Consider the following 27,939-nt stretch of genomic DNA (forward strand, 5'->3'; position numbering starts at 1 on the left):
TTTTTAATGATGATCACCTTATGGATACTACCATTACATTTCTGATGCACACTGTCATCCAAAACAGTCTTTACAGACACAAGCCGGCGCTTGGCTCGAAAGAAGTTCATTTGTCTTGCGAGCGGCGAGCGTTTTGTGGCTCTTGTCCCGCGGCCGCCGGAGACAAAGACACTTCAGCCCGCACACTGAGAAAACGGGAGTGTTTGTGTGTGTGTGAGAGTCCAGGTCAAAATTTGGTGACGGCGGAGGCGATGTTCTCCAAGGCGGATCGAGCCTCGGAGGAGGGGAAAGCCTGGATGGCCTCCAGAGCCTTGTTGCCATGGTAACAGCATAAGTCCACCGCTGAGCTCACGCCTTTCTCCGACTTGACTGCTGCCCAAAGCTGTTGAGGGATGAAAACACTGACATTAGTTTGTCACGTCGTGATTCGTGTTACTATCCAGCTCTCGACGAGGAACACACTGTTGAGAGGCAAAAAAAAAAGTTACCTCCTAAACTCATAAACTAAGGGCAAAAAATGGATCACGTACAGAAACAAAGCAAATCCCATTGTACAATCCACAGTCATGTCTGTATTGGATTATGGAGACATTTTCTATTTGAATGCTGCCCCTTCTACTCCGAGGCCACTGCATAGTTTACTACAGTGTGTTATGTTTTATTACAGGAGATAAATTCAGACTCATCACTGTGATTTATATCAAGAAATTGGCTGGTGTTGTCTGACAATGAGAAGAGAAATGCGCTCCATTACATTTATCTGAGAGGTTCTACTTCTGAAGCTTCCCCTGTACCTCACATCTCTACTGTCTTTTAAATCCAGTAATTATGGCACCAGATCACAGGAGTGGTAAGTTTTAAATTCTGAACTTGGCAAGGCCGGTTTCTGATACGATACAGGTTATAAAATTAACAGATTGCACTTTGAAATTTGAATTTCTTGCCCACTCAATTGATGATCTCACATTTTCTACAATGTTTGCGATATTTTGTGATGTTTTCTGGGACTATTTTTATGAATGTCTTTTGTTCTCCGATCTCTTAGGAAAAAGAGATCTCCATGTCAATGTGACAGCCTGATTAAACGAAGGGTAAATGAAAATGCAAAGTGGGTGTATGTGCGTATGCATGCGTGGCCTGGCGCGCGACACAACACATTTCACATGAGGAGAAATGGAAAGGCATTAAGACGGAGCGGCATGAGCACGCAGTCTGAGCGGATGTGGGTGTCTCCCTCTGCTCTGCTGCTGTTGTGTCAGGACATCTTTTCGCTGAGGGCGTTTTACCTCATGAATTCTGGAGCTGGAAAGCCCCGTAGGCCTCCCCTCAAAAAAAAAAAAAAAGAGAAAAAACCCTGCAGGTGAAGAACGCTGCACCGCCCCGGCTGCTCGCTCAATTTAGAAAAGGACCTTTTTTCAACCTCATTTCACACCGTCTTGTCTGCTAACCTCATTTTCCTCTGCATTTCATCACGTTCCCTCGTCCCTTGATGGTCCCCCATAATCCCCCCTCTCCATGTTACGCTCCCCCATGACTTCGACACCCCCATTTCTTCCACCCTATGCCAAAAATACGATGCTAAAAAAACCTTTACCTTGTTTACCTCCTCTTTAAGTTGAAGTCAACGTTTAGGTGAAGCTTATCTAAACTACGTCTACTGTAGGCTCAAGTATTGCTACTGTAACATATTTCATCAAAATTTCATAAGCATTACAAGTTATTACAATTTTACAGCCAGGCTAATGTCTGTCTTCATTTGATATATTTTCCTTACACTTTCTGTTCATTTCAAATCTAAAATACAAATTGTTTAGTAAAACATACAGCTGAATGAGGGATCAAGTGATTGAATTTCTGGCCTTGTGCTTTAAAAAAACCTCAAAAAACGCATTTCAGAACTCCATTCTTTTCCTTTTTAGTTTTGGCTATATTTCTTATTCCTTGGTCCCTTAACAAAGAGAAAAAAGAAGCTATTTTTCCACAGTCAACTAACTACTCTACTGAAATTGTGCTGTCATTTGTCATTACATTATATCTGATGCCCAATGACTGGTTTGTATCTGTGGGCTGGTTTAGATTAGCCTACAAACAACTTCAGTTCTTGCATGTTTCCTTTTATTAGAAATGCCAAAATAATTATACCTCCAAGTAAAAGCCTATCCTACTGTATCTGGACTCTGAATCAACCTCACCCACCATGTTCAATTTTACAGCTGGTGAAGCAGTCTTCTACAGCTTACTGTCATTTGTTTTGCCATTTTCTTATTGTGAATGAACGTCTTGACTGAGAACTAAATGCAAAACAGGGAAAAAATGGGGAGTTTCCCTTAACATTTATGGTTATTTGTCAGAATTAATGGAATGGAAGCAGAAGCTAATTCATGTGTGGACGATTCCGAGACGACTGATGTATAACATGAAGTGCCGGCGACGTACACATAACTTCTCCCGTTTGTTTTTTCCCCTACTTTTGTGCATATGCAATCATTCGGTGTTGAATTTAAGGAACGCTTGAGCGCCCAAGTCCTGTTTTTTTGTTTTTTTCCCCCCGAAATTTCATCCCATCAATGTTCCTTCATCTCTGCCGCTCTCGCCTTTCCTCCTCGTGTCCCCTCATCTCTCCTCGTCTCTGCTGCTCCTCCAACTTCTCCCCATGTCCCCTCTTTTTGTCGGCGGGTCTGCTGAAGGAGATTCTCTCACAATGCCGCTGTCTCAGAGCCTCAGTGTCTCCTCCACAAATAGGCCTTGGTAACTAATCCGTCCCGCTCTGGTTTCAGACAGGACTAGATAACCCCCCCCCCCCCCTCCCCGAACACCATCAGACCCCTCCCCTGTTGCCTCAGTCTCTTCCTGCACCCCTATCTGTCCCCTTCTTCCCTCACACATTGACTTTGGAAAGCTCATTTCTCAACTTTGATATTGGTTACAGTGAAAAGACACCCTGTATCACAGAAATTTGTGTCAGAATTTTGGGGGAAATAGGCCTGAAAACATTGAACAAAAGCAAAAGAGGTTATTACATGCATACACCAAAGAAGAAATAAATAAAGCACTTGGCTCACCTTTGAGTAATCCAGTTGGTTTCTAAATGTTTTTGCCTTGTCGAGAAGAGAGAAAAGAAGCAAACAATTAACAAACATATTCAGTTCACACACTCGCACTCACTCGGACATCAAATTCAAGGACTTTTCCATGACTTTCAAGATCCTTTTTGGTGAAACTGAAGGACTCAAATTGGTATGTTTTGGGGTCAGACATGACATTGCTCAGAATTAGACATCATAGAGGCCTCATGTTTTACTCATGATCTAATCAAGTCAAGAAATCCTGGTGAAATCACTCGTTTTAAACCTGCTGCTATATCAAAGCAAATCTCCCTCACAGGGCTTTCCTCAGGATGTGAAGTGTTGATGCGAGGATGGAGAGAGATCCAGAGAGCTGAGGCATATTAATGAATTTGGGTGCTATATTCAAAAACAATTCAGGTACTTTCAAGGCTAAACATTCTTTTTCAAAAACTTTCAAGGCCTTATTGGCCCGTGGAAACCCAGAGTAACCCAAGCTTCCAGGTGTAGAGACTGATCTACACCAAGACTGCTTCTCTACACCAGTTCTATACCTACGTGAAGACTGTGATAGGACAGGGAAATACCTAAATTCAGTTTATGAACAGGGTTTGCAGTGATTGGCTAATTCTGTTCCAAAACTAATTCTGTGGTCCGTGGTTCACCTTTACCTGCTGAAGCTGCTGACACCACTTGTCCTGCCCCACGGCGTGTCGGTGGAAAACCACGGGGGCGGCGTTTAAACTGAACGACGCCGGCTCTCCCACGCCGGTCTTCACAAATGGCTGCAGGTCCGAGTTCAGCTACGGAGGGGAAAGCAGAGTCGTCATCATTCAGTCAGTCGAGCTTTACTTGAATTGCACATGCCAGTGAACATTAAAGGTGCCATATTATAAGATTTCAAATTTTCAACTATTTGTATACACATATGATCAAAGATGTTTCATGAAGACATTGTTGAAATTTGATTTTATTTGAGTGGTTAAGGTTCTTTAAGACTAACTCCAGGAAACGCATCACAACTGGACATGGTCCTGATTGGCTCCCCTCACTAATTATTGAAATCCATCCAATCTGGCCAGTTTGCAGGATTTGAACTGGAAAGCCTCGAGGAGCTGTTGCTGTCGGCCAATCAGGGTCCAGAATTGTGAGGACTTAGTCTTAGTCTAATCACATTCATTCAATTGAATTAATTCAATACAACTTTTAGCTAAACTACATTTATTTGACAAAATCATGAAGAACATTATTCTCATCCTGAGACATAATATATTTGAAAACAAAATCATGAAAACTGAATAATATAGGACCTTTAAGCCTATTAACAAGTAAAGATGCAGCGGTGAAATTCAACAGGAGAGCCTGTATCGCGCCTATCTACACTCTGGATGACCCTGTTAATGAGTAGGAGGATGAATAGTGGTACTAGTTTGTTGAAAAGACACAGTTGATGTGACACACTTAGCCTGATGAGGATGGTTCTCCTTGAAAGACCTCATTTCTATTTCCTCCCATGCTGAGATACCCTGTAGCCATGCAAACAGCAGACAGGCAGCTATGGGGCGCCGCAGCAGGAGAGGACATACTAATAAAAGTATTGCGAGTGGGATCATTATGAATGACTTTTAAACTAGTATTAATAAACTAGATTTAGCTGAAAACCTCTTAATCTTGGGGGGAAATAAAGCAGATTTGGGCCGCAGATATGTGCCACATTATCATTACACACTTAATGACATTTTAGGTTGACGCAAATGAACGGCTCACACCGTCCTGCTGGATCCACATTCTTCTACATCTGTCTCTACCATTTTTACAAAATAAGCATGAAGTCATTACCGCCTGAGATGTAAAGCAATGAGAGGTGATGGGAGAAAAACAAGACTTTTTCAGACCATAACCTTTTGGATGGTAAACAAAAAAATATACCTGCCATAATCATTTTTACCAGCCAAAATACTTCATATATATTTTTCATAGAAGTACATCACCCTACCCTTTTTCAATGCTGTTTCATGTAGTGAATCAGGTACTGTGTGAAACATTCAGTCAAAAGACAAGAGCAGATTAAGAGTTTTAATGTAAAATGTAAAATTGTATTCACTCATTCATTCAAAATTTTTGGTCTTTTTTTTTTTTTTTTCCTTTTTGTTGGCCTCACACCTATGTGTCGCCACATGGGAATAACATTATTTTAGTTGAAACTTAAGCTGATTAACCACCCATGCAGTGGAGAAACAGAAATTTAGATGCTAAAGCTTTGTGTAGAGCAGTGTAAGCAGTGATCCTTGCTTGTGTTGTATAAAAATCTCATATGTACGTCGCTTTGGATAAAAGCGTCTGCCAAACGGGAAATTGTAAATTGTAAGCAGGCGACCAATCAGAAGCCTGTTTGATACAGAGCCATTGTTTTGCTCATCATAGCCATTTCTTTGGCTCACGGTCAGAGGGAGTGTACTGTGGCCAGCAGGGACACAGTTCGAGTCGGAAAGTCAGCAGGTGACCCTTACTGATTTAACCTCCGAAGACCAATTTTACCGGCATGTGGCGCTTGGCGGGATTTAATGTCGGACGCTGCTGGTAGGACTTGCCTTGTGGCCTAGTGATAGGTGCTTGCCGTATTTGTAGGCCAGTCTTTGGGACTCCTTGTCGTGTTTGGCGAGCTTCATCGCAGCTTGACAGCTCTTGGCCAGCAGTGCCCCGTGGGACAGGAACGTCTGCTCCTCCCATGTAGCCATGTTGGGGCCATCAGCGAGACTGTTGTCCTGCGGAGCAAATAGAGGCAAGAAACCACAAGCCTGAGCTCTGACTGCTCACATTGTACATCCTCAAAGTTCCCACAGAGCATCCAAACCCCTCCATCAAAACAAACCCTCTTTGCTCTATGATTTTATATTTCAGTACGTAATTGGTTGTGCAATAGAGAGTAACAGCGCATTTGACGGTATTTCCCACAGGTTCTTAGGTTATTTGGAGTGAAGGTAAGCTGGGATGGGCAAAGAACACAGAGTCATGGCAGGAAAAACACTCCTGCAAGTCTATGAACACTTCTGATATGTTGTTTTATCAGGTTGGGAAACCGATTGTGGTGGGTCCTATCTGACAGGGTGGTGGTCTGCCACAAATAAGTCCAACATGATATGTTATAAACAGTTCATGTGTAACAAGATCGGCTGGACCATCTCTGGACAAATCTAGCTGGGGTTGAAATTCGGTAAGCTATCCTTTAAAAGGTCCTGATAACGGGAAAAAATGGCCTTTGTGAGAAGTTTAATTAAACCTCAGGCATTTTCCAGAAAAAACGGCGATAAGGCCAAAAATGAAACTTTGTCTGAGGTAGAGGGGTGGCTCTACTCTGAAAACTTCTCTTCGAAAAAAAAACAAAAAAACGACTAGGTGTAAGCTGCTGTAGATCTTCACAGCGCTGTGAAATCATTAAGGAAATGCCTGCTGACAGCTACCTGACAGCGCTGTGGTAAATTTGGACACAGAAAGGGTTTCTTTCCGATTCATTATGTATTGAGATGCCAGTTTTGGTTTTCTTCTCACTGTAAACATGTCTGCTCTCTTTTTAGTGCCTAGTCAAACATATTATGTCACTGCGTTATACGATGGCTCTGGCAGATTTTAAAGGAACATTTCCTGTTATTTTGGTTGTGAGTGATGTAACCCGTCACGCCGATTCGTTTCATAAGCCTTCATCGCAGAGGATGGCTTTTATTGTGAATTGATTCCATCGTGATCGGCTGTCGGGTCACGTAGCGCATTCTGCGGCCGCTCTGAAGGAGAGGAACAGGTGCTTTACCTCGGCATTAGAGGAGTGCTCATGGTAGATACCCTGAACCACATCACCGATGGCACTTGAGATCAGCTCAACAACCTGTCACACAGAGAAGAAGAACACAGAAAAACAAGTTTAGAACAAGCAACTATTTCAATCAAACACAAAGGGGCCAGTATATGGAAAAACACATTTATAATAAGGAATTGTTACTGTGAACTCATTTATTCAAGTGCAAATCAAAACAAATCTCCGATACCTTCTTACAGTAATGCAAGAAAAGGAGACTGAAGCATGTTGTACTTGAGTTTTGGATCTCAGAATATCGTGTTTACACACCATACACCATCATCTGTGGAGCTGAGCTAGAAGACGCAGCTACATAACATTCTATTCATGGGCCAAAAGTGCTGGAATACGCTGGAGAACTTTAAATTTAAAGCAATCCTCCTTTATTCCGGTATTGCGGTGGGAAGGAGGCAGGCGGCAGGGTGGCTGAGTGATTATAGATTATCCTTTGACCGAAAGATTACAGGTTCGGTCTGCACAACAATCAACGTGTCCGTCAGCGGCCACGTGTCCTGCTGAAGTGTCCTTGGGCTTGGCCACTGAACTGCTACCTGCTCGTGTATTATACATCGCTCGGGCTCGGAGCATCGATTAAACACCTGAAATGGAAATGGAAATGAGGTAGATGAGAACTAACTAGAACGCCAGTTAGCTCATCCGTGGCGTTTGTAATTAAAAAACCTGGATTTCCCCCCTGGTTGGAGCAGAATCGTACGGTGCTGTCATCTGAATGGCTGGATGGTTGAATAAAGACGGACGTGGTGAGATGTCTTTTAGGCCTGAGGGTTGAAGCCAGGTGAGCGGCTGCGGGACGGACCGGGCTCTGGTTACTCCCGTCCGCCAGCTCATTATCAGGCCATAGGGGAGCCCCCGATTTCATAAACCTTCGCCTTCGTTAATTACACTTTGTATTTATAGCAAAGTCCGGTCGAGACTCCGCTATACGGAGCCGGATCGGGTGTCGGCCCGGTCCGAGGGGCTGAAAACGGAGCTCTAAAAGGCAGATGGCAGAAAATAAGGCAGCGTCCAGAGAGCCGAGGGGGTTAACGAGGTTTCGGAGCGATGATCTGACCTCTGGGTCCTCTTTGCCACCGCTCTCCTTTTCCTCCAACTTGTTGACTATTGGAAGATGAATCTCATGCCATGCATTCGGGTGTGGCTGATCGGTATACCAACCCGTGCATACATATTTATACATGGGTGGTTTCATGTGGAAGGGGCACAATACTGAGACATGAAGGCAAAGCGGGCTTCAAATCTGTAGGGAAGATAACCCTAACCCTAATCCCCACTTCTATTACCTGGCCATTGACTCAGTCCAGTACAAGTTAATCAATATACTGTACAAAGATCAACATGACACAGACATCTGAGAATATTTAACTAACTACATCAACAAGAGTTAAACAATAAAAAGCATTTAAGAGGGAAAAAAAATCTGTAAATCTGCTGAAATCGTTCTGTACTGACTGACATTAAAGCCTAGTGGACGGCTGGGCAGCCTGACTTTTTATTTTAGTAAGACTGCAGTTGCCCATTTCCTCTTACAGGGGGCATGCATGACTACATTTTAGCGACAGAAATACCACCGGTCCTTATCAGCCGCCGGATTGAGATGCTGCACCTTTTTAAATGCTTATTGAGAGTCTGCGTCTAATGAGTGGGTGAAGAAAAAATCAAGTGGATCTCTTCTCTCTTCATTCTGCGCACACACACGGATCGGGCCGGGCCATGCTGTGTACAGTTCAGATGAATGAGGTTAAATTTAGAGCTCCTTCAGCGCATCCCAGACATCCTTGGTTCATCTGAAAAGTCTGGTGACGCCTGCCGCTCCGCCAGCCTCGCCGTGCCCTTTGGGTAACCGAATCCACGGGGGGAAAATATTGAGGAAACCCGAGCTTCGCCCACAGACCTGGAAGGACAATGTGCCTACAGTATTACCAGATGTGGTGTCTCTGCTAGCCTTGGGAAGTCAGGGCGGGGGGTGGGGGTGGGTGGGGGGTGGGTGGCGGGGGGAGGGTCTTTTTTTGGAAAGTATCAGATAAGCTCTCCCCCTGCCTCCCCCTTACTCCATTCCCAAATCCAGCCAGATCGTGTTTTGCCGACAGGTCTGCGAGGGAGAGAAACCGGAGCTCCGCGGCGAGATTACTTTACCGTTTATACAAGTAGCGGCATAGGATTCCTCTCAAGGCCACGACACATAATCTCCATCACTCTCACTGCCTTTATAACAAAAAAAAAATAAAAAAAACAACAACTCTGGTTTATGAGAGAAAGTTAGGACTGTTCAAAGCACTACTTCTGTCTTCGTCTGTCAACCGTCTGAAAGAGTTGCGGTACAATGACCACACACACACACACACACACACACACACACACACACACACACACACAGGCTGGCAGAAAAGTGAGGCATCCACTGTTTGGGAGACTAGGTCACTTTTTATAACCAAAGTCAAACTCTGCTCAGCTCAGTTTAACACACAGGGTTACAGAGCTGGAAATATCTAATAAATGAACAGATTTTAATGTGTGGAAAAAAGAGATCCAAGGCAATCCAAATATCTGGCTGGTGATAATTGTAAGCATTTTTGCTTACAATGGTGTCAAAACGCATTGGTCGCAGTTTTTACACTTCCAAATATGACTAGCCAAATAGAATAAAGGCTTTTTAACAGATTATTGGAGTACCTTGGATACTCACTACAGGAGCCATGTTTTTATCCAAAGAGCATCCAACTCCACAATCTTAAACATGAGAAGCTAAGAAGCATTCCAACCTCTTATCTGTTTCCAAGATTTTGCTGCGTCTTAGTGTGCGATCTCACCCACAGTTTGTTTTCTTTGGACCAAACGGCAGTGGAAAAGTTTATTCTGTTGTATTGTTGTCTTTGTTAAGATCACACTGACAAATTACAAGAGAACCAGGGCTTGTAAACAAGAGTCACATGACTCACAGGTTGTTTATTGGACAGTTTTAGTGACCTCTCGTCCTGCCATCTTAGAGATTTTGGTCAAAACAAATCTGATTCTAGTCCCTGTAACTTAAGCTAAGCATGATGGACTTGTCTGTCTCTTCTTCTCTGGTGTTCATGCCAGTTAAGAACAGATGAAGAAATAGCTGAATATGAGCATCAGTCCAGGCTGCGGTTTTCCTTCGCTTCATTTTGTTATGCTAGGCTTTCCAATGCTGGCTATCAGATGTCAACATCCGTCTCCTTCTACCCATAAAACCTTGTATTTTGGAATTGTTTCCTATAGTTGGTTGGGATTACATTCTCACTCCTAACAAACCAAACCACAGCTCTCTTGTTGGAGGACTGAACCCCACATTTTCAGGCGTCTCAGTGGCGTTATTTGGTGCCACCAGAGTTCAAATGGTATCGTTCCCACCTGGCCAAACAAACTGAACTAAAAGGAGGAAACTCCAGAGCTGGATCAAACCGCTCCAAACACGCTTGGTGTGAACGCACCCTTAATGTGACTGAATCATCATTAGCCACCAGCAGTCTGCCATTCTCAGTGTGCTCTTTCTTTCCAGGGAAACCACAGTATCAGCTGCGTTACTGCAATTTCTATATTTTGCAGCTTGGCCACAGAGTGACCGCTATCTATCATACTATCGCATTGACAAATCCTAATGAAAGCCAATTAATAGTGTACAAAATCTCACACCCTTTGGAATTATCTATAATCTCTAAAGCAAACAGCCAGATTAGCTCTACTGTATTTCCAGAACAAGGAGCGCCGTGGCCCCAACTTGCGTCATCATTTTGGGAGGGCGGGGGCACAGCAGACACAAACCCAGACTGTGTGCGCTGAATAAGAAGCGGGAGGGAAGGTGATAAGGGCTGGTCCGGCTGATGGCACAGGGAAGGGAAACACAGTTATTTTGATCCACTCAGGCAACCGCATTCTGACAGAGCGGCGCGCTGACAGAATCTGTCAGCGAGGGGTTACCAGGCTACGCACCAGATATGATCTGTGGTGCACTTACAAGATCACCACACACACACACACACACACAATTCAATAGGAAGGATTCCCACAGCATATATCTCCTTGGCTTCTTCTAACCGCATTCTCTATCGTACTGTAGGCCATCAAATGTATCAGGACCACCGTGGCCTTGATGTGAGATTCCATGACTTTCTGTTACTAAGTAGGAGCGCTTCCATGACCTAAAAAATTGACTCCTTAAGAGTTTGTTGAAGTAAAAATCTGGTGATCTCTGGGGAGTGCAGTGCAGAAACACCACAGCAATGACCGCTTCACACCAAAGATGTCACCAAAAAAAAAAGAGCAACAATATCGCAGATTTCTATTTTAACATTGTTTTTCTAAAGGGGTAAACAGTCTGGTTTCCACTAGTTAGTTAGTTAGTTTCGTTTATTATCCTTTCGGAAATTCTCTTTGTGTCTGTGGCAACTGTCAGACAAATACAACCACAACAGAAAGGACATTACAATTAAAGACAAACATTTAACAACAAAGTGCTGTGTGCAGTGTCATACTATGTTGTTGCCGCACTACAGACTTTCCCTGTCTGGAACACACACAAATTCAATGATATTCCAGAACTTCCATGGCCAGTGGGAATAATACAGTGAGCGCAGGTATGAGATGTGAGAGGCGTGAGTGAGAGAAAAGATGTCAGTTGGATTTCTCATCACATACGATTGATGTTATTTTATTTTGTGTCTGAAATAAAGTTGAATTGAATTTTAGAGATTTCTCAGGAATACAACTGTTATTGATTGCCAAGGGTACCTCAGTATTGTTTAGCTGGGCCAGTCCGGTACAAGCGTTTGCGAGCAGAAAGTCCCCACTCAGGACTGCCATCTTATTCCCAAACTGCATGTCTTTAAGTGGACCGTCCGAATTGGTCCAGTCCTTCAGGTTGACTATCCCGCGATGCACCAGGAATGCCGTGTGGATCAACTCTGTGATTTCTGCCAAGTTCCGCTGGCTATGGAAGAGGAGGGAAAAAATAAATAAATCAGAGCTTTTGTTGTCAACAACTTTTAAAGAAAGGTGTTCAGGAAGCTTGACAGTTAGAGAGCTTTTTGACAGAAGTCTTTGATATTGTTTTGATGCTGGCGAAATATGCAGGTTTGGCAAGCTTGCAAACTTTCCCTGCATCACACGCAGCCATCAGAACAGTATCTGACCACAAAGAAGTCACTCACAGCACAACATTTGTGGTTTTCGGAAAAGGGGGAAAAAATAACTGTTTAGTCCATAAAAACTACAATAGTCAGATGCTGGAGTCTTGTTCTTTATTTGAATGAAACGCACAACGTTGTTCCCAACAAAACTTGCTGGGATCATCACAGTTCATCCCGACACTATCTGAAATGTTTCCTCGCTGGATCAAAAAAAACAAACTACTGTACAATCGAAAGAACATCAACAAATTTGTCTCCAACTAGCATTTTGCTTAAGAATCTTCACAGGTCAAAATCTATAGGCTCGCAACAGACTCATGAACCTAAACCAGCAAAGACCACAGACATTCTTGCAACACGGCGCGTCAGGGGTTGTGTCAAAAAAGAGAGAAATTAAACTTATCATTAGCAAATAACAGCCATTCTTGATTATGAGAGAAAAGACATGAAAGTGGTCTTTGAATAGAGCCTTTCAGCGCAGCCTTAGGGAGGATATAATCAAATGTTGATTCAGTCATTGGTGGCGGATAATTAGGCCCCTCTCCATATGGAAGGAGCTCGCCACGCTGCGACAGGAGGGATCCATCCAGACAGGGTTGGGTGCGCTGATAGCCACTTACGACCATCTTTCAGCCGCCGCGCGAACCTGATGAGCCGGTCGTCTGCTTAGCGCTCCAACCCCTTCCTATACACACACACACACACACACAGATACGCACACTCACATGTGTCTTGCAGCCAGGTAATTGCGTGTTCGACGTCGCCCCCGAAAGATGTGATTAAAATTCAATAATGTCATCTATTTCGCTTCTCAATCACACCCATTGTCTGCTAGGTTTCTCTGCTCAGTGACGCAAAGCAACAACACAGTCGCCCCAAATGAGAGTTAATACGGCCGAGATTTAAATAAGTAGAAATTTCAGCGGACTTATAGTTGGATTGGCAATCAAGTCGCATGCTCCCAAGGTGCAATGGGGCGGTGCAGCGTTCCCGTAGGAGCTTCGAGAGGAACGTCACATTTCAAACTGATTTCAGGAGAAACATCAAGAGTTACATGACAAAGTGCGATTCATTTCTCCTATAGATCACAATGTTGTCCACCTCCGATATGATGGAGGTCTCTCCTTGACCTCAGCTAGCGAACATGTTTTTAATATTACTCTTTTTATTTCAGATGGCTGACCAGAGAAATCATTCCAGCGTGGTGTGGAGGGATTTCACTCAACAGTCTGTAAAACCTGCAGTGAAACCTGCCTCACCCTGCCTTAAAGAGCTGCTGACCCATTAGTCTGGCTTTCAGTGGAGAATTTTAGTGTCCCATGATGGTCTAAATGCCGTTTCAGAGGCTTTTACACCCACACAGATATAAAACTCTAGGGGCAAACGCCGAATCTGTGTCATTTTTGGGCCACAAAAATAGTCAAATTTAAACATACTGAATATCAGCACAGCACACTGAGTATCAGCAGCTCCAGCCCAAAAACTTTTGTCGCTGGCCTCCAAAAACCCACACTGGTGGAACCCTTTATGCACGCACATCCCAAAGCTGTGCCTCCAATCTAGCAGTCCTGATCAGCAGCAGTGGAGCTTGGGGAGAAAAAAGGGGGACAAGGGGGCCGGTGTATAAATAGCTTTGGTGCCCAGTTGCATAGCAACCGATGCCATCTTGCCGAGGTGTAACGCCCCTCGCCACGCCCCTTGTCCTGACTGTTCTGTTCCATTTTCCTCCCTCCACAGTCTGCCTCGCCATCAAATACAGCCTTGCAGCTCTGTGTGTGTGTGTGTGTGTGTGTGTGTGTGTGTGTCCCTGTGTGTGATTTAGAGAGGTGGCCTGTCCATCAGACGGGTCTCGTGAACTGTTCGGTTGCATGGCTTTCTTTGTCACTAGAAATTAAGAGGTGCGGTGGTTACAACTATTGCATGTCTGTCTGTCTGTCTGTCTGTCTGTCTGCCTGTCTATCTATCTATCTATCTATCTATCTATCTATCTATCTATCTATCTATCGATCATGTTCGTGCTCTGGTGAATCACTGATGTCAGGCAGCGGAGTGGGAGATGTTTTACAAATGCTGCCTGTCAGGAGGGAGGAGACCATCCCCTGGAGGTATCAATCACCACCACCCCCCCCCCCCCCCACTCCCCTCCTCCTCCTCCTCCCCCCTCCCAACTCCCTCCATCTCCCCATCAGCAGAGGTGCTAATGAGCCCAGGAGAGGTGAGGGAGCGCTAGAGAGAGAAAGCGAGAGAGAGAGAAGGATCGAGATAGTGCAAATGAGGTGATCAAGTTGTGCTGTGTGTGTGTGTGTGTGTGTGTGTGTTTGGGATGACCATCCATCACACATGAGTGAGTGAAAGCATGTCAGTCCCAGTGATCCAGTATCATAGTGATCCGTGCGCCAAGTTGTGACACGAGGTGAGTGTATAATAACTTGCCCTGTTGCGAGACGCGGCCTGTCAATACAGCTCGGCCTCAGAAGCCTTACTCAGGCGAGCGCAGCCGGAATAAAAGTGCTTCCATGACGCATGGCTTATTCCAATTAGGTCTAATATTAGGATGTTTCTGCACAGACACAGCTCCGCTAGACACATGTGCCTTGTGCCAGCTAGCAGCAAGAAAGAAGCCATTCAGGCAGCCAGTGCGCAGCCACGCCAAACACAGCAGTCACTTCTGGTAACCACTTGGCACACAGCGACATCCCTGTTCTTAGCAGCGCTCTGCTAGTCTGTGTGTCTGCGTGTGAGAAAGCCAGCCAGCGCTTAAAGGCGCTAAGTGTCGTATTTTAACATCAATAAATCAGTTCCACATTAATTTGTGAGACATTAGTATAATTACTGTAAACAAAGAGACCATTGCTGGGAAGATTGTCAGCCTCTACTTTGTATTTTACATTGTGTCACCGGGTCGGTTTTTGCGGTTAATATGCTGGATTGCTTTAAGGCACAAAATAGGAACCATTTTTCCTTAGAATATAATGTAAAGCAAGCTGATCATTATCATTAACAGTTCCCCTCCGTTCAATGTCTATGAGAATCGACTAACCGCGTGCACACAGCATGACAGGATAGGTGGGCCAGGCCCTTGATGCGACGAGAAAAAGGTGAAAATGTTTAGTGTTATGCAAATGAGTACAATGGTCACAGCGTGAGAGCCAATTACATTCGGGCAATTTTGCAATGTTTCTGTCTATATTGCACAGCCTTACTTTGTGTCACTGTATTGGCTATTTAAATACAACTGACTGCAGGGCGGCCACAGAGAGGGCCATTAAAAGGAAAATTAAACAGAAAAAATATTAAAAGTGAGATCAAATTAAAAATCAAAAGCGAATGAAGTAAGAATGACCCCGGTTTGTAAACGTGGATGTATTGCAACTGCATTCCGTCATATTCACAAGATGACAAAGGGCTCTATTTACAGGAACTGATATGGGCGATAACCACAGAGGACAAGATAGAATTACCTGACACAAGGATTTTATTTCACTATTTATTTTTCCGCAACGATGTGACAGGGATGAAAGTGGGATCGCCTTTCCTGGACAGATCCTGACCTGCTTGCCATGCACCTTGATGGTTCTATATAGCGATACGCAATCGCTTTCATACAATGGTTACCAACACATGTCTACTCTTAAAAGGTTTCTCCCAAGTACTGTACATAAATTAGAATGAAAAAATAGCTCCCTGATTACCATAAGAGTTACCATACTAACCCATACACACAGTTGTGAATTATGTGAATTACCAGCATGGATTTAATGCATCTTTGACCAATCAGATTGCTTGGTTGACACTACCTGTTGTATAATATAGCCATAATACCCAAGATGGCATTCTACAGTATAACAGTGATTAATGTTACAAGGCACTAGTCACATTACCATTATACCTGTAAATCATATTCAAGAAAAACCCTCAAGGGTATAATGTTTTAATACTAATGTTGACAACGTATTTGTGCTCGCTGAAAGGTTTTTCCAAAACAGTGCGCATAAATAAGAATTTAAAAAATCAAAAAAGATTGATAATTAGCTCTCTAGCTGCCACAAAAGCAGAGCAACCAGTTCAATTTGCTTTAAGGAATTAGCAGTGCGGGTGGGACACGTCTTTCACTAACCAGACTGCTGATTTTGATTTTGACCTTCCACAGTTGCTTAGTCAAAAAGATAGTAATTTGCACAATTGTAGGTACAGTTTTATGTAAATAAGTGGAAGCATTCAGAAGTGTGAAAGACATTAATAGACCAAATACAGAGAGGTAGCATCTTTTTAGTGAAGTACAGCAGTTCCTAATAAAGCCAGAATAATAGCTACACCATTACCGACAATGGGCGAAGCTGCAGTACATTTAGTCCCTCGTTTGCCATGCTGTGACTCAGCCCGCTGAAAAATAATGCAGTCCCTGGGCCCGGCCCCCCCACCCCCACAGCAGTAATTTCAGGTGATTTACCTGGGGTAGATGCCGCTGACCATGTCCTGAGCGAGGAGATCTGAGGCGGCGTGGCTCGGTCCCGCTGCTTTCGACAGGAGCAGAACGACCAGTCCCCTCATCTGAAGGTTGTTCCTGCTGTCGTAGACAAAGCCTCTGGAACGAGACACCATTAGTAGATTAGAACACCATTAGTCATTCACTTATTGCTTGAAATGTACTCAACAGTATGCACAAAGTTATAATGATCGGCGGCCTTATGCTTCTGTGGTAAAGGCTCGTTTTTCATTATCCTTGATACTAAGGGCAAAATACTTTGTCTGCGTACCGAACTGAATGCCAAGTTCATTATGGTGTCACGACTTACAAAGTGTATTTGACCCAGTGTTACTAAACAGCATATTATTTTAAAGGTGCTGTGTGTCGCATTTTTTTGTTTCCCAAAATGAAGACCACATTTCATTTTCATTTTTAAAAACAAAAGAAAAACAAACAGAGATCATGAAACAGGGGAATAAAATGAAGTTACCCAAAAATATAGACTGTCAAAAGTGGGATAATAAAACACAGCAACATATCAAACATTCATAAAAGCTTTCCGATAAAAGAATGTTTTAAGAAGAGATTGAAAAGACACTAAAGATGTTGCCTGTATGATCTAGATAGGCAGACTGTTCCACAGTTTGGGGGCTCTAACAGCAAAGGTCCGGTCAATTTTGGTCACTAGCCGAGACCTAGGAATAACCAGCAGAGCCCTATCCACCGATCTAAGTGAAAGGATGTTGCTGCTTGTCCCAGCTCCCCCTCCCTGGTGCCGCTCTGATTGTTTTGAAGAGCAAAAAGCCAATAACAGCCCTTCATAACAGCCAATATGCATTCTACGTAAAGTTGAAACTATGCAGTTAGAATAGTGGAACTGGAATAACGCTGTGTATTACTGGCAAAGTAACACTGTTCCTGTTTTGTGCCATAAAGCAATCCAGCAGATTTCATGTGAAATTCGACCCAGTGGCTCATAATGTAAAAATGCAGTGTAGAGGCTGGTGGAGGCTGTTAGTCTTCTCGGTGGTGGTCTCTTTTATTTACGGTAATTAATGTCTCAAAAATCATTGATGGTAAAATGCTACATAAGACCTTTAAGTGTGATGACTTTTGTCCCCTCCATACTAAAGTGATTGTTGTATTTGCCACACACCTGAAATGAACATAAAGACTTAAAGGATAAGGCCGGTGTTTTTTAATGCATTTTTTACCGTCAACAAAATCAACAATGCATTTGCTCTCCTCCCGTTACTTTCTGACTTCCCACGTACCGTTTTTAGCCGTCAACCCGGAAGTCATTGGCTCCAATTGTAAGCTAAAAACCTTGAAATACAGCTCACAAAGACATAGTTTCAATTTTAAAAATCACTAACTGTTACCACGAAAAGTCAGGCTGTTGTAGTTATTACCAAATCAAATTCAAATGGGAACAAATTCTTCATTACGCCGGGGACTATTTTCGATGCTACGGAACTACTTTCCTGAGATCGCAAACATGTTTACAGCCGGCTTATTAAGTTGTTTGAGGAAAAAGTCGGCCGGCCCAGTGCATTGCGATGATGAAACATGCTGCCCAAAGCAACGGCATGGCTCTTTGATGTGTTTTTAATCATTTTTTTAATACAATGGAGTTCTATGGCTGCTGGGACATGGCTTCATTGGGCATCGGCTACATGGACGAGATTTCCTGGCAAAACAAAATCGTTGCTGATTTTGTTATTTTCACAGGATTTGTTGACGGTAAGCAATGCATTAAAAAACACCAGCCTTATCCTTTAAGGGACGCTGTGAGAAGAGCAAGCAAATGCTTTAACAGCATAGTGCACTTTGATACATACTTATAGGCTACTGGCTATACTACAAGCCTATACTATATACACGCAAACCTCAACCAAATAAATAGACCTAGTGCTGCTCTTTACCTTGTCTAAACAGATTTCAGGTGCAAGCGATACATTTTACACCAGACACACTTTTTTGAATGAAAGTCTTGACAAAAACAAAGTGTTAATGAATTGATCTTGAACTGAGAACTTAAGATGCAAGATGGAAAAAAAATAACCGGGCTGTAATCGATCAGTTTTGCTAACTGTACTGTATTTTTTATTTTTTTTTGAGTAACCCCCGCCCCCTAACCAACAACCTTCTGACACACACACACACACACACACACACACACACACACACACACACACACACACACACACACACACACACACACACACACACACACACACACACACACACACACACAGCCCAGTCGTAGCTGCATGCATGGTGGGCAGATTAAATATCTTTTTAGTCTCCCCAGGGAGCGGTTAGACGGAGCACCTCTAATCCTGTCCCTAGGGAGCCCCTTGTGCCATGAATCACGCTCTCGTTAGGGGCTCCGAGGCAGACAAGCGGCCACGCCCCCTCCGCTCGATGCCCAGACATCGGCCTCACCCCCCCTCCCCACCCCACCCCCACCACCCCTCTCCGACCCACCCCTGCACCACAGGGGGAGGTGGGGGGGGGGGGGGGGGGCGAGAGGGTGGAGGAACCGGAGACAGAGAGTGGATGTGAGAGATAGAGCATGAAGGGAGGAGGGGGGGGGGGGGGGATGGAAGGAATGGAGGCCAGACAGACAGACAGACAGACAGAATGGAGGCTGCGAGAAAAGATGAGAGAAGAAATAGGTGAGTGATTCAGTGTGTCATGGCACTGGAAGAAAAAAAAAAAAAAACTACACAGACCCACATGCCCCGAAGCTTTGTTCCTTCCCCCCCCAAAAAAACCAAACCCTATCACGTCAAATGCTCCCAAGTTGCTTCCCGACAATTTACGATACTGCTGACATTAAGTAGGATGCCTTTCATCATAGCAAGCTTGCTCGTGGGAGTTATTTATGGTCACTCTAAATTGTTGCTCGGCTGGAAAATAAGAGAATAAGCCTCGGCTCGCGGCCTGCCGAACAGAAATGGCTGGAGAGCGAAATTATGAAGCCGCTCTCCTCACGGGGAGTCCGGGTAAGCCAGTGGCCTGAGGTGGGCACATGATTAATATTTATGTCACTACCCGCACCGGCATACATCAATCAATCACGACCGCCCTCCTGCAAAGGGGTGGGGCGAGGATGATGTACAAAAAGACAGAGAGAGAGACACAGAGAGAGAGAGAGAGGGAGAGGGAGAGAGAAACAGAAAGGGTGAGAAATGGACTGCTGTCATTTTAAAGGGTTGTGAGCAGGTCACCACGCCTTCTACTGGCAATTGCGCCGGCTGCACGGGAATTCTGGAACTTTTACCCGCCGTACGGGGGGGGGGGCTTGCCTTAACGCATGCAAATGTGTGACTTCACGTGTGTGTGTGTGTGTGTGTGGTGTCGAATCGATCCTCCGTCTGCCTTTCTCCTAAATGAAACAAGCAATAAAATGAATTATGCGCCCGATACGCCTCTACCTGTTTCTAAAACGGAAAGGATTTATGCGGGTGCAGCCGTCTCTCGTGTGCAGTGTTGACGCCGATATAGATTAAGATCATGATATGTTAAGAATATTGACCAACAGTTTATCCCCCATTTCCAGGATTTGGTTCTCACATTTCCAAAAAGTCTGATACGGGGAGCTTTCTCCCGATGCCGCTGGAATGCGCCTGCGCCTCTTCCTCAACACGCTTTCCAGGCATCGTGATGACACCGTGGAGTCGGTTTTGAATTAAAGGGCTAATTCTGAAGCGGAAAAGACACACCCTGTTAGTGAGGTGTGTCTAGGCTGTGAACTGGCAACAAAACAGATTTTTTACCTTGATATAACTAATGGTACAAGTGCTTTGGTCTCATCAGGAACTAATTCTAGCCCATATCAAAGCACTGATTTATTCAGTCTCATTAACTCCCTTTTTAAGACTTCAAAACGCCACTGTACTCCTGCCACTTAAGCCTACAAATTGCAGTTTTATCTCAACATCCAACATTCATTCATGTCCTCATTGCAGACTAGCGGCGCGACATTCAAAGTCATCTTTGTGGTCACCATATTGATCATGATATTGACGGTGGAGACCCACGCAAAGGTGGGGAAAAACAAAGTAGAAAACAGTAGAAGAGAATTCTAGTGTAAAGTCAAACTCCGTCAAGGACTGTCCTTAAAACAAGAGAAACTTTCTCCTCCTTCTCCTGGGCTGCAGTCCCTTCGCTGTAACTCCAGACTTTGGGGCAAAGTTAGCTGAGCTGCAGTTTTTGAGAATGAAAGGAAAGGAAAAACCGAAACTCAACTCCACGAGGGTCTGCCTGTCTGCTATTGTGGATATTTTTATCCGCCGCGCGTCTAAGGCGGAGACACAGTGGGAAATACGAACCAGCCAACCCAAGCTGACAGTGAGGAGTCAGACTGTCAGAGGTCTGCTTCACCCCCGCCCCCACCCCTTGCTACAACACCCAAATGGATTGTCATATCAGATTTAGGTGTATAGGTTATTACACCCTTGGGCTACTGTTTCCAACACACCCGTCTGCATGGCGGGATTGAGTTCGAGGACTCTCTCTTCTCTTTCCCTTCCCTTGGCTCTCCAAGTTGTTGATTTCTTTTGGTCAAAACATGTAAGGAAGATCAGGCAACTCTTCCGCTTATCTGACGGAATAACATTTGGAAGGTGTGATTTGTTCGAGCTCCGCCTTCATCAATGAACAACACAGGCTCTGCAGTTGCATCACAAATCTCCTGGCATGGAGGTCCAGTGGAGAATTGGCTAAGTGCAGATAACGGCTAAATATAGAACAAGCTGACTAAAAAAAGAGAGATATCTGAAAAAGTTTGTTGTGGTGTGGGTGTAGGTCAGTTCAGTAATGCTATAGGTAAAAGTATTCTGATATGATGTGTTTCCAAATTTAGGTTACTGTGACACAAGAAACTGTCTTGTCTTCAGACCTTGCTGTGTTGTTCCTAGACTCCACTGCAAAACTTTAGGAGTTGTACTGTGAGGAGAGTCAGCTCAGTTAGCCTGGCAGTTGGTTTTTAGCTTTATTAGCAAGCAAACTAGCCAGCAGGCTAATTTAGTAAAGCAACCAATGTGAATGCTAACATGCGACTACTAGCTGCTACTTAATAGTTTCTACTAAATATGTTAGCTAGTGTGCCATTCAGATGTGTTTACAACAGGACAGTAGCAGCTTCCTAGATCCTATGGTTAGCTAACAAACTGACACTAAGCGCAAAATCAATGTATCAATGGAGAAATGATCAGTTTCTGGTCAAAATCAGCACAGAAATGAACCATGTCTGTTCAATTCTGGTGAGACGGCTAAGTTGTAAATTTAAAAACATTATCAGCTGTTCACAGCCACGAGCTGAGGACCTCCAATATGGCCGCCAGAGTGCGTTACATCACCTGAAAGCCCTCTATACATACCCACTTTGGCATAGCCTCGCCCAGAGGAAGCTGAAGGTGCAACTACCACTCTAACTGAAAGCACTCCATCTTCCCTGATAACACTGAATGAGGCTAAATGTTATTTTTCAAGCTGATGATGCCTCCTAAACACAGATCTATATAAAAAAAAAATACAGTCAAGCGCAAAATCTTTGGCTAGTCCCTTGTGGTTCATCAAAATTGGATCTTTTACATAATTTGAATGGAGTGACACATAATTCACATGAAATAGGCCAAACATTAGGAGCAGACCAAGGTCATCACAACTGTAGTGAATCTTGGTTTTAGTTTGCTGTCAATATCTGTTGATTCCTACAATGTAATATACATATTCGGTATTCTTGTTTTCTACATAGGGAAAAATACATTTTGGTTAACAAAATATCTTGTGACTTAACTGGAACAAGAATCACTGAATGCATCACTAATAATGTCTTTCCTTTATTACCCAATATTGTAACGATAAGGAAAACAGCATGTGATAATAAACCATCAGACTTTATGGATAAAATGTTTAGGGCTGTAAAACTGTTTAGAATTGCATTTGCATGGTTTAAGCAACAGCAATAGTTTGAACTGTCTGCCACTTTAGGCAATCTGTCTTGGAAATCTGGAAGAGTATTCCTGCAAGGAGGAACACAGTGGTTCATTGTGTTGCGGAAAGTCTATTTATTGTTCAGCGTCCTCATCTGTGAGTGCCAGCAGAGATGAGGAAAAAAACACACACACCAAGGTGAAACAATTTTCCATATAGAAAACAAACAGAGATGTGGCCAGCAACAGGGAAACTAAATTTCGGACACCACAACCTCTACAGCAACTACAAGAACCAATAGCGACAAACTCTACTGGCTTGTGACATTGGCTATATGGATGACTTGTGATAGAAACTAACATTAGTTGTATTTATTTCATCTAAAATATCAGGACACTGTCAGACTGCATATTACCAATAAGAAACACCTTGAGCGTGGATCTAAAAAAAGTTTACTCTGTGCTGCGAGGATTTCAGATTTTGCCTAAATAAAACTTCCAAGCCCCTAAAATCACATCAAGGGGGTAAAAATAACCTCTGAAAAGAATATTTCCGACCCTGGCCAATAAATAGGCTACCTTATCGGACCAAGTCATTTTAACCTTACAGGCTGAACCAGTGTGAAGCACTGGTTTATTATCGAGGAGACAAGAGTCGAGGGGGTGGAAACACAAGCTTAGGCCGCTCTCTGCCCAGTCAATCAGGACACAACACAAGTCCACCCAGTAGTTCAACCAGCTGTGTTCAGCTGCTTCTGACACATTTTCCTCAGTACCAATAGAAAAACCATTATAAAATTCACTATAGGCCTTGTTTAAAAATAAGCTGTAGAAAAATAAACTAGCTCGGCCTGAGTGGACAGGGTGCATAAATATGGATTTGATCTCATTCGATCCTCTGGCCCATCACACACTGCAATGCAAACGCTCAGCCGGTGCTCCACCTTTTCCTCTCTGTCCAAACTAGTAACAGAGGATGCTGAAGTTTAGTTGTTGGCACTGCAGTATTAGGGTATGAAAAAAAGCAATTATCAAGAACCAGAAGGCTACCATCTTTATGTATCTGTTGCATCCAATTGGGATTAGACCTGCCCTTCTTTTGGCATCCTGGTATATTGGGTATCCCCTTCCAAGCAAGGAAGGCAAAGGCTTTTAAATCCCTGGAGTCTAAACTGAAGTAACTGCATCTATCCACAGCTGACAAGTCTGTCAAATCAACTAACTGAAGCTCCAAAACAGTGAAATGTTTTACCAGTCTGGTTTGAGAGCGTACAAATCAAAGCCTGGAAGGCATTGCTCTTTGATTTATGCAACAAGGACAGATGGTATGAAAAAAAAACTATAGATATGTTTGGGTTTTTTTTAACTTGCCAACACTACTACCGCAACTGCATGAAATTCCAGGTGTTGACTAGGAGGGCTGTTTAATAATGAAAAGGTTGCCAAGATGCCAAGATGTCAAGCAGCATGGCTGCGCATGTAAAGTATCAACTTGTTAGTTAGATGCACACAACTGCTGCCTGAGTCTCCTGTGTGTCTGTGAGGAAATAGAGGATGTGAACCAGGTACCACCTCGTCTGCTAAAACATCCCAAGTTTTCTGGGCTTCATTTAGATGGTTTAACTGTGTTAAGATATAACAATAATAACATTTTAGTCCCAATTTTTTATCTCAAAGTCAAAAGGATGTTGGATTTCATTTCATGGGACTGAGGCAGATCGCAGGAGTCTCACAGCTTGTTGGCAATCCTACTCTCAACATCCTCCATACTGTATACACACATTCCACCTCCAAACTGAGCAGAGTGTACAATGCGTCATGTTGATATGGGATATCATAGCAATATCATATTCATAGTATTCTGATGCCACAGTGTGCATTTTCTACCTGTTGTTATAGACACGGATCATAGGCAATGGCTGTTGATTGACTGCAAAAAAACTGTTTATTGATTACAAACAATTGATGTTTGCCTACATGGCTGTGGTGTAAAGTAATGGGATACTATAAATGGATTGGGTCTTCAGGTGGGGTCAAATGCTATGGTGTGTCTGTGTGTGTGTGTGTGTGTGTGTGTGTGTGTGTGTGTGTGTGTATATAGGGGTGCTGTTATGGTTCAAAGTGTGTAGGACGATGCAAAACCGCTGTGATTGGTCCGCTTCGTATTTCCTCCTACATATTTCTGATTGATTTCCACTGACAGTGAAGACAACATGGAGCAGGTCGAAGAGAGACCATCTTCTGTTCAGTAATGAGAGACAAACTAGCTCTTCTTCCTCATCTAACAAAGCCATTTCTGCTTCCAAATCACTATTCTCCACCACTGAGACCGTTCTGTTTCAGAAAATGTTTTTCCAATATCGATATATGTTAAATAATCAAATTAATGTTCATCCCATTGAACTGAATGGTAATGTTCAGTGTGATGTCAAACAAAAGTGAAATTTTCAAATAATATTCCTTAAAATGTTTCATATATAATTTAAAAAAAAAATAAAATTAGCTTGTTATTATCAATGTAGACAGCAGAATTATGTGTACTTGAGCGAGTTCAGTCGGTGTGTCTGTCTGTTAGCAGGACAACTCCTAAAGGTATGAACGGATTCACATGAAACTTTATGGAAATGTTGGTCATGGGGCAAGAAAGAACTGATTAACTTTTCACACCGATTGGCCAAAGGGGGGCGTGGTAGTGGGCGTTGTTTCTCATAAAAAGTCATAGGACGGATTCAAATAACACCATCAAACTTTACGGCCCTCAAACAACACAGGGGCAGTGGAGAGCATTTCCGGACATTTCCGGTTTAGACATATCCGACCTGTCAATATTTCCATACCTTGGTCCAGTGGTAGAAGGGCAGCCCTAATGGCTACTGAACAGATATAGAGCTGATTGGCCATGTGGTGTTGAGATAATCCACTAAAATAATTACAAGTGGCTAGAATTTGAACAGACATATCTCATGTCCCATTTCAGGTCCAGCCATGAAAAGGTGTACATCTCCTGATGTGAAACAAGTTGGTAATGTGGCATGGAAGAAATGATTAACTTCTGGTGAAAATCCGACATGTGGAACGCAATTGTCAAGATGTGCCAATGCCAAGATATGTCGTATGTGCTCTACTGAGTGCCATCTAATTACCACTTGTGTTGACTAGAGCTGCAACGATTAATCGATTAATCGATTAGTTGTCAACTATTAAATTCATCGCCAACTATTTTGTAATTATTGTAGCTATTGAGTAATTTTGTAAGAAAAATAAGTCAAAATTCTCTGATTCCAGCTTCTTAAATGTGAATATCTATATAGAAAATCTGGTTTCTTTACTCCTTTATGACAGTAAACTGAATATCTTTGGGTTGTGGACAAAGCAAGATATTTGAGGACGTCATCTTGGGCTTTGGGAAACACTGATCGACATTTTTCACCATTTTCTGACATTTTATAGACCAAACAACTAATCGATGAATCGAGAAAATAATCGACAGATTAATCGACAATGAAAATAATCATTAGTTGCAGCCCTAGTGTTGACACACTTCCTAAATTTGTGATGCCAGGTGGCCGATATCGGAGGTGTCGGAGGTTGATGTGAGACAAGTTGTATACAGCAGTATGCATTGAATGCAGCATCAGAGTACTTGAGCGGTGTAGCTCATGCTAGTTAAAATAACATATTTACTACTGCAATACAGCATATGCAAGTTTCAGGGAATGGATAAACAGAAATTGGATGCAGGCAGATCCCATTGAAGTGTGAGTGTTACTGTGTTAAAGTTTCATGCAAATCCGTTCATAACTTTAGGAGTTGTCCTGCTAACAGTCAAACACACAAACAGACAGTCTGACGGAAAGGGACGAAAACATAGGCTAACCCCGTCCAACTCAGATGGCGGAGGTAAATACAGCAGGGAATCCACTAAAGCAATGCTCAAACACTTGAAGTGAAGTAACTGATGGAAAAAAGTGATGACATTTTTTACACAATCAATCATCATGATGGAAAACTAGGGAAAATGTGGCCCAGTTTGAAAACAAGCGGAATATGCATTAAATGTGTGGGGCGCAGCCGATTTCGATGGCTAGGGCATGTCTTCAGAATGGACCAGGGTCGAATCCCTAAGGCTGCACTAAGATGGACTCCATCAGGGAAAAGAAAGCAAGGCCGGCCCAAAACAACTTGGCGGCGAACTGTGACAGCTGAGTTAAAGGAGCTGGACCTAACATGAGGCGAGGCACAGCATGCAGCACAAGACAGGTCGTCGAAGCCTTATGTCCCACCAGGGACAAAGAGGATTAAGGGGGGTAAGGTGTGTTGCTGGGGGCCCAGTGTGTGTGTGTGTGTGTGTGTGTGTGTGTGTGTGTGTGTTTAGAAGGGGTGTTTGAAGAGTGGGAGCACATTGCAAAAGCATGGGAAGTAATAACCCTGATATGTGCCGTTCTCTCGTAGCCAAACTCAATTCAAAAGCCTGGCAATTAACGTGACTTTGATGATCTGCAAAGGTACTTGAAATATGACTAAACATACTTTTCTAATCGCCAGGAGCTGCTCTTCAATTCGGCATGGATATAATCAACAAAGCAACACTACTTGCACTCACATTTAAACTTTTAAATGTTTCACACTGCTCGCTACCGCCCACCATGGTGTATTTTGGTGGTGGAGGACCGAGGAAGACTGTGTTCGAAAAGTTGCAATTTTATTGAAATAGGGTGCTGCTTGGTGGATTATATGTACGCCGAATTGAAGAGTGGATCCTAAAAAAATTGGAAATGGTCCTGAGTTCTGTTAAGTGAGGTATAAAACGTCGAGGATAAGCAAGATAGTGTTAAATTGTCAGATTTTTGAATGAAGTTTGGCTTGACTTTCACTTCGAGGAGGAAAGAACGGCATGTATCAAAACTAGGGAAGCAACCAATATATTTGCAACAGTTACCTTGCAGTCTTGAGTAACGGATGTTTTGTCCCAACCAGCTTCCTGACGTGCATGGCAACATTACTGAGTTCATCACTCAGCAAGCAGCGTAAACTCATGAAGGAGGTCGGATAGCCGACGATTTTCTCTGCATCTGAGACCACTTTACTCCAGTTCGACGGGGCTGTGCCGGAGAACAGACTTATTTTCCTCTGTCCTCGGTTGATCAAACCAGTGCAAAACAGTCGCGACCACGTAACTGAATGCATCTTCTTTATAGTTTATTTCTACAGTATTTTTAGTTGAAGACGGTTTCCTGCAGTAGTCTGAACTTGTCACCATCTCGTACCTCACCAGATACAGACACTAACGTTATGACATATTCGTAAACGGTGCCACACACGTATTCTTTATCAAAAATATTATAATTTGCTATCTTGACAGACCTAACATTACTTCAGTGAGAGAATAACTAGCTGTGTTCCATAACACACGACCTGACACTGTAAGCCGCCATCTTTACAA

At 43.3% G+C, this 27,939-nt stretch overlaps 1 protein-coding gene across 1 annotated transcript; it reads right to left on the reverse strand.

Annotated features, from left to right (window-relative positions):
• Positions 1-27,922, reverse strand: pdss2 (prenyl (decaprenyl) diphosphate synthase, subunit 2). Its single transcript, XM_071522662.1, has 8 exons — positions 27,436-27,922; positions 16,534-16,668; positions 11,686-11,884; positions 6,871-6,945; positions 5,657-5,830; positions 3,737-3,868; positions 3,063-3,098; positions 1-382 (listed from the first exon to the last, which is right to left on the reverse strand). Exons 1-8 carry the CDS (start codon positions 27,681-27,683, stop codon positions 227-229), a joined length of 1,155 nt encoding a protein of 384 aa, XP_071378763.1. The 5' UTR covers positions 27,684-27,922; the 3' UTR covers positions 1-226.
• Between the last annotated feature and the right edge of the window lie 17 nt (positions 27,923-27,939).

This window comes from Centroberyx affinis, unplaced genomic scaffold (genome assembly GCF_046629955.1).
Source record: "Centroberyx affinis isolate AG114_WGS23_722 - 3 ecotype Tasmania unplaced genomic scaffold, CSIRO-AGI_Caff_v1 ptg001012l_1, whole genome shotgun sequence".
Classification (NCBI taxonomy): Eukaryota; Metazoa; Chordata; class Actinopteri; order Beryciformes; family Berycidae; genus Centroberyx; species Centroberyx affinis.

Excerpts from the sequence above, each read along its gene's own strand:
- pdss2 (XM_071522662.1), bottom strand. The coding sequence starts at position 27,683 with ATGCATTCAGTTACGTGGTCGCGACTGTTTTGCACTGGTTTGATCAAC. Across the intron at positions 6,946-11,685 it reads CCCAGCTAAACAATACTGAG|GTTGTTGAGCTGATCTCAAG; the intron begins GTACCCTTGGCA and ends TCTGTGTGACAG. Across the intron at positions 3,869-5,656 it reads ACCTATCACTAGGCCACAAG|CTGAACTCGGACCTGCAGCC; the intron begins GCAAGTCCTACC and ends TCCCCTCCGTAG.